This window comes from Tupaia chinensis, unplaced genomic scaffold (assembly GCF_000334495.1).
Source record: "Tupaia chinensis unplaced genomic scaffold, TupChi_1.0 Scaffold139733_1, whole genome shotgun sequence".
Lineage (NCBI taxonomy): Eukaryota > Metazoa > Chordata > Mammalia > Scandentia > Tupaiidae > Tupaia > Tupaia belangeri.
Window position 1 is genome coordinate 1,508,340 of NW_006199613.1, and position 7,500 is coordinate 1,515,839.

The 7,500-nt window shown below is 46.3% G+C and overlaps 1 protein-coding gene across 1 annotated transcript in view; it reads left to right on the forward strand.

Annotated features, from left to right (window-relative positions):
• CD59 (CD59 molecule (CD59 blood group)) overlaps positions 1 to 6,986 on the forward strand; it is a gene marked incomplete at its 3' end in the record, with an annotated part of 12,870 nt that extends 5,884 nt beyond the window's left edge. The window contains exon 4 of the mRNA XM_006162116.3: positions 6,793 to 6,986. Within this exon, the coding sequence (XP_006162178.2) occupies positions 6,793 to 6,986 (194 nt within the window). The remainder of the gene's footprint in view (positions 1 to 6,792) is intronic.
• Between the last annotated feature and the right edge of the window lie 514 nt (positions 6,987 to 7,500).

The window sequence follows — 7,500 nt, forward strand, 5'->3', positions numbered from 1 at the left end:
GCCCTGTGCTATGGTACACACGGCTGACGGGCCCTGCAGGTGGCTCCCGTGCGGGGTGTGCTTGTGGGGTGCTGTGGCCGTGTCTGCGCTCAGCCAGCATGGCTTCAGTTCCCCGGGCAGGTCCAGGATGCGCTCGCTCTGTGGGAGCCTATTTTTCTTTCTGAGGAGCCGCCACGCTCCCTAGGTCCCCTCGGGCTTCCCTGTCCACTCCGTGTCCGAGGTCCACTTTCCGCACTTCTCGCTGACACGTGCTATGTGCCGTGTTCCGGTCCTCCCGACCTAGCGGTGTGACCCGCGTGTCCTAGTGCCTGGCGACATGAGCGTCTCTGCACGTGCTCTTCCGCCCCTTGAACATGTTCTTCGGAGAACGATCTATTCCAGCTCGCTCGTCTCGACCCCGGGAACTTGTCTTGACGGTGGAGTGGTGAGAGCGTGTTATCGTCCTGGGGGCCAGGCTTGTAGATGGTCGCATGAATGCTCTCTCTGTGATGGGTTGCCTTTTTAGTTTTTGATAATGTTCTCTGGAGCCCAAAGGTTTCCTTGTGTTTACGGTGGAGAATGCGCGCGTGGACGTCTAAGAGAGACAGGCTGAGAGAGAGACACCCTCCGTGGGGCCTCATCATGACGGTCCCCATCCCCAGGCTCCCACGCCCTCCAGTGCGGGTGTCCCTGCATGGCACTGGTCTGTGACCTGGGTGCCCCGAGGCCTGACCTGCCTTCGGTGTGGGGCTCCCAGCCTTGCATGGCTTCCTCACCCCTGCAGCGCGCGGCTCAGCCAGAAAGCTGTACATTGTGGTGGGGTCCCGTTTGTCTCTTTCCTGTATTTAATTTTTCTTTCTCTTTTTTTTGTATAGTCATATTTCAATGAGGTATCTATTTAAACTCATAGAGACAGGAAGTACAATGGTGTAGAATGCTGGTCGCCACTGACTGGAGGGGGTTGGAAAAATCGTTGTTTAGCGGGTACAGAGTTTTAGTTTCACTGGATGAAAAAGTCCTGGAGAGGGAACCAGCAGTTAGCATAATGGCTATGTCGCTGGACTCCCATGTAGTCGACCGCGGTTCGCGTCCTGGACCCGGTGGCTTAAAACTCATGCCGGGCGCGTGTGCATACCTGCCCAAGATCCCGAGAGGAGAATGGAGGAGAAGGGATCGCGGTGTGACCATTCTCCCTGGGTGGTGATTTCTCGCTTTCTGTCTCTATGTCTCTCTCTCTCTGTCTGGTGAGCGCATGCGCCCTCTAATGAAAAACCTCTCCAAAAAAAAAAAAGTCCTGGAGATTGATTGTACAATGATGTGAATGTGCTTAACACTAAACTATGCACTTAAAAATGGCTCAGTTATGCTTTTTTCAAAAATTTATTTTACATTCTCTCACTGAACATCACCACAGCATATAAAATGCTATTTCCCATCCAGAATACACTGTAAAGTGGCTTTCTCATACATGTCATCATCAACCAATAATTTCCATTTCTTGTTTCTTGCTTGTGTCTGTGTGTATGTATACATACATATGCAAACAATTCCCGCCCTATTGCTCACCCTCTTCCATTTCCCATCCTCCTCCCACACTTTGTCTGGTATCTGCAGTTGTTTTCCATTTCTTTTTTATTCTTTCCCACATTTCATTGATTCACAAAATACTTCAATTATTTCGATAGCAAGTTCAGCTGATATATGCATATCTGTGAACACAAGTTGACTTTAGGCATGAAACTCTGTGGGTAGAATGAATATACTATAAAGTAGCATCTAGCTGAGGCTATCTAGCTTACTGTGGTCATTAAATAGGTATTTTTTTAAATATATTTTTTAATTTCAAGAAAGCCAGTCTTAGCTTTAATAAATCAAAGTCAAAGATTGTTAAGAGAGCTTTGCTTAAGACTTAAAGTCAGGAAACAGGTTAGGATTCTGTTTGAATAGTAGGTACCTAGACCTGTCTACAACTCAAGAGAAGACAAAGCTCCTTAGTTCTGGCAAACAAAGCATAGAAGATGATCAATAATGTTTTAGTCAAAAGTCATAAAATTCTATCTCACCAGTTCAAACTCAGGTACTTTATCTTCTTTGTGATCCGATCTTTCCATGTAAGTTCTGGAAGATAGCGTTCAACTCTGGACTTGTCCCGACCATTAAGCTGACCATTTTCTTCGTTGTTTTAGAACTCTTATTTCTGTGTGTCTGACTTTAGTTTTTCTGGGATAGCGCTCCCTTCAGAACTTCTTGGGGAGCTGGTCTGGTGCTGGTAAATTCTTTCAGGTTTGTTTATCTGATCATGTTCTTGTCTTCTCTTCCCATATAAGGATAATCTTGCAGGGTATAGTATTCTCTGTTGAAACTGTTTTTCAGTCAATACTTGGAATCTATTTTCCCATTCTTTCCTCGCTCTCATTGTTTCCGATGAGAGGTCTGCTGTCAGCCTGATGGGATATCCTTTGCAGGGAATTGGGTATCTTGTCCCTGTCTGTGGTTTTGGTCATTCTGGCTATGATGTGTCTTGCAGAAGATCTTCTTGGGTTGATCCTATGAGGGGTCCTTTGTCTTTCTTGGGTCTAGATGTTTGAATGCCTCTCCAGGTTTGGAAAGTTTTCTTGCAGGGTTTCATGGACTAGATTACCAATGCCCTGATTAGTCTCTTCACCTTCTGGGATACCGATGATCCAGATGTTTGGACGTTTACGGGTATCTAGTATTTCTTGTATATTATTCTCATTGTTTTTGGGCAATTTTCTCAGTCTTTGTGGCGGATTTTACTAGTCAAGCGATTCTGTCTTCTCTATCTGAGATTCGAGTTTCTGTATGACCTACTCTGCTTTTAATACTTTCAAAGGAGGTTTTGACTTCCTGTATTACAGATTTCATCTCCATCAGTTTTATTTGATTCTTTTTTTATGGTGTGTATTTCCTCTTTCAGCTCTCACAAGAACCTTTCCTGTATTTAATTTTTCTTTCTCTTTTTTTTGTATAGTCATATTTCAATGAGGTATCTATTTAAACTCATAGAGACAGGAAGTACAATGGTGTAGAATGCTGGTCGCCACTGACTGGAGGGGGTTGGAAAAATCGTTGTTTAGCGGGTACAGAGTTTTAGTTTCACTGGATGAAAAAGTCCTGGAGAGGGAACCAGCAGTTAGCATAATGGCTATGTCGCTGGACTCCCATGTAGTCGACCGCGGTTCGCGTCCTGGACCCGGTGGCTTAAAACTCATGCCGGGCGCGTGTGCATACCTGCCCAAGATCCCGAGAGGAGAATGGCGGAGCAGGGATCGCGGTGTGACCATTCTCCCTGGGTGGTGATTTCTCGCTTTCTGTCTCTATGTCTCTCTCTCTCTGTCTGGTGAGCGCATGCGCCCTCTAATGAAAAACCTCTCCAAAAAAAAAAAAGTCCTGGAGATTGATTGTACAATGATGTGAATGTGCTTAACACTAAACTATGCACTTAAAAATGGCTCAGTTATGCTTTTTTCAAAAATTTATTTTACATTCTCTCACTGAACATCACCACAGCATATAAAATGCTATTTCCCATCCAGAATACACTGTAAAGTGGCTTTCTCATACATGTCATCATCAACCAATAATTTCCATTTCTTGTTTCTTGCTTGTGTCTGTGTGTATGTATACATACATATGCAAACAATTCCCGCCCTATTGCTCACCCTCTTCCATTTCCCATCCTCCTCCCACACTTTGTCTGGTATCTGCAGTTGTTTTCCATTTCTTTTTTATTCTTTCCCACATTTCATTGATTCACAAAATACTTCAATTATTTCGATAGCAAGTTCAGCTGATATATGCATATCTGTGAACACAAGTTGACTTTAGGCATGAAACTCTGTGGGTAGAATGAATATACTATAAAGTAGCATCTAGCTGAGGCTATCTAGCTTACTGTGGTCATTAAATAGGTATTTTTTTAAATATATTTTTTAATTTCAAGAAAGCCAGTCTTAGCTTTAATAAATCAAAGTCAAAGATTGTTAAGAGAGCTTTGCTTAAGACTTAAAGTCAGGAAACAGGTTAGGATTCTGTTTGAATAGTAGGTACCTAGACCTGTCTACAACTCAAGAGAAGACAAAGCTCCTTAGTTCTGGCAAACAAAGCATAGAAGATGATCAATAATGTTTTAGTCAAAAGTCATAAAATTCTATCTCACCAGTTCAAACTCAGGTACTTTATCTTCTTTGTGATCCGATCTTTCCATGTAAGTTCTGGAAGATAGCGTTCAACTCTGGACTTGTCCCGACCATTAAGCTGACCATTTTCTTCGTTGTTTTAGAACTCTTATTTCTGTGTGTCTGACTTTAGTTTTTCTGGGATAGCGCTCCCTTCAGAACTTCTTGGGGAGCTGGTCTGGTGCTGGTAAATTCTTTCAGGTTTGTTTATCTGATCATGTTCTTGTCTTCTCTTCCCATATAAGGATAATCTTGCAGGGTATAGTATTCTCTGTTGAAACTGTTTTTCAGTCAATACTTGGAATCTATTTTCCCATTCTTTCCTCGCTCTCATTGTTTCCGATGAGAGGTCTGCTGTCAGCCTGATGGGATATCCTTTGCAGGGAAATGGGTATCTTGTCCCTGTCTGTGGTTTTGGTCATTCTGGCTATGATGTGTCTTGCAGAAGATCTTCTTGGGTTGATCCTATGAGGGGTCCTTTGTCTTTCTTGGGTCTAGATGTTTGAATGCCTCTCCAGGTTTGGAAAGTTTTCTTGCAGGGTTTCATGGACTAGATTACCAATGCCCTGATTAGTCTCTTCACCTTCTGGGATACCGATGATCCAGATGTTTGGACGTTTACTGGTATCTAGTATTTCTTGTATATTATTCTCATTGTTTTTGGGCAATTTTCTCAGTCTTTGTGGCGGATTTTACTAGTCAAGCGATTCTGTCTTCTCTATCTGAGATTCGAGTTTCTGTATGACCTACTCTGCTTTTAATACTTTCAAAGGAGGTTTTGACTTCCTGTATTACAGATTTCATCTCCATCAGTTTTATTTGATTCTTTTTTTATGGTGTGTATTTCCTCTTTCAGCTCTCACAAGAACTTCCTCAACTCCTGGATCTCATCGGCTCTTTTCTTCTGGTGTTCATCATCTCTCTTCTCTTGCATCTCTGTTAGCTTGTCACTATGAATACTCTAAGGTTCTTTATTGGATATTTCTGTGAGTTCCATCGTGCTGTCTGTGCACGCAGAGGAGATATTCTTCCCTGGGGAGAGGCTTTCTCCTGGCCTCTCACATTTCCCGTGCCCCTGAGGTGATTTCCCGTCATCCGATGGGTTACTCGTTTCTTCCTAATTTCTAGAAGTTCGGTCTGAGCGATCAGGCCCATAGGAGGTGGTGAACTGAAAACTCTTTGGCATTTCATTTTTCTCCCTTCGTGCTGCGGGTCCTGTGGGAGTTGAGGGGTATGTTGACCCGAATAGTATCTGATGCTTGGCTACGTTTCCTTGAGCACTGTCTAGACACTCAGTGGATGGAGCTGAGTGGCAAAGTGATGAGGTAAAAGAAAAAGGATACCAAAACAGAGCAAGAGAGAGAAACAGAAGAAAACATTTTAAAAATTATTTTTAAAAACAAAACATGAAAACTGTGGCACACAAGAGCACTGCACTAAAGGTGTCGGTCTCGGTCCGTGGAGGACTCAGTCTTGTTCTGAAGGCCTGCCCTTTTTGTCTCTCCTAAATGGCAGGAAGGAACCAGGAGGGGATTATTAGCAAAATAAAGGAGGGTTTCAGAGCCAAGAAAATACTTCTCCCTAAAATTTTTTTTTAAAGTGAAAGACAGAGACAGAAGGACAGAGGGGGCCCTGCCAAGGTGACTTCTCAGCAGAACATCTTCATTGCTCTTCTCCCTAAAAGCACTAGCTCTCAGCTCCCATGGAGGACTGAGTCTTCTCTCTGTATTTCTTTAATTTGACCAGAGAGGGACAGAGAGAGAGAGAGGGGTGGGGGGAGTGAGAAAGCAAGCCTCCAGGTCCAGGACTCGAACAGTAGTCAGCTATGTGGAAGTCTCAGTGCCCTTAACCACCACTCCACCTGCCAACCCCACTCCTATATTTCTTTTTCTTTTGGAGAAGTTTTTGCTATAGGGCGTGTGCACTCACCGGAAAGACAGAGACAGGGACAGAGAGACAAAAAGCTAGAAATCCCCCCTGGGGGTATGGCCATGCAGCATTCCGTTCTCCTCCATTCTCCTCTTGCGATCTTGGGCACGCACGCACACGCGCCTGGCCTGAGTTTAAGCCACCAGGTCTGGGACTCAAACTGTGGTTGACTACATGGGAATCCAGTGACATAGCCATTATGCCAACTGCTGGTCCCCCTGTATTTCTTTTAACTTAAGTTTTTCAATGTCAACAGTAGTGTCCTTTCTTATGTATGGGATTCTACCATAACATCTTCATTTTCTTTCTTTCTTTATTATTTTATTTTCTTAGTTACCAGCCGTCTGTCCAGGGGCTGCTCCCTTGCAGGCCTCTTAGCCTCCCTTATCAGCAACTTCCTAGGGAACCTACCGTGGAGGAGGGTTGAGGGGACTGGAATTCCGGGAGAGAGTACCACTTTCCTCCCCACCCACAGCACAGGGGACCCTGGCCGCCCGCCTCCCCAGGCCCTGCCGGCCCGGAAACCCTTTCCAAGGGGGCGGTCTGTTGGGAGGGGTGTCACCATTTGCCTCTTTCTCCCCTTTATGACCCGTCATTGCCGAAGATGAGTTCGGGACGTGGACATGTAGGTTGGAAGGTAGGCCCGGGCCGGTCCTGTGGTCTGACAGTGTCTGTCTCCCCGCAGAGCTGCTCACGTACTACCACTGCTGGAGGTTTGACGACTGCACCTACGACTATATTTCCAAGGCCTTAGGGGAGGATAAGCTCACCTACCTCTGCTGTCAGAAGGACCGCTGTAACCGAGGGGCAGCCCTGTCCGGGACGATGGCCCTGCTGGCCACCCCGCTGCTGGCAGGAGCCCGGGAACTGTGGTTTTGGCGTCCCTTGCTGTTGTAGAGTTTCCGACTGGTTCGTGTCGGGGGGAATAAAATTGGCTTACAAAACTTAGAAACGAGACTTTGAAGGCCAGTGCTGATTGGGGGACCCCACCGGAGAGGCTGAGGGGCAGTGTGTGTGACGGGTCAGGGCACCGCGCACCGCCTCCTCCATTCCCGGGTGTCCCCTCTCGATCCTCGGTCCAGGTCAACAGTGCGGTCAGAGCCTCGGGAGGAGGGCCGGGGCGCCTTCCAGCACTGTCCCACACGCGGGTGCTTTGGTAAGCGGCACGGCTCCCGGGAGGTCGGGTGGGCACAGCGGGTATCCCAGGTGTGGGCTGTCAGTCAAAGGCCCAGACGTTCTCAATGAGGGGACTGGAAGGCCTGCCCGGTCCCTAGTGGGGGGCGTCTGGCAGGGCAGGGGTCTCAGCTAGCAGGGTGTGGAGACACGAGGCCCGCCCCCCAAGGCTGAGCCCTGAGCTTCCCTCTATCCTGTATGGGCTCTGCTGTCTTTCGCT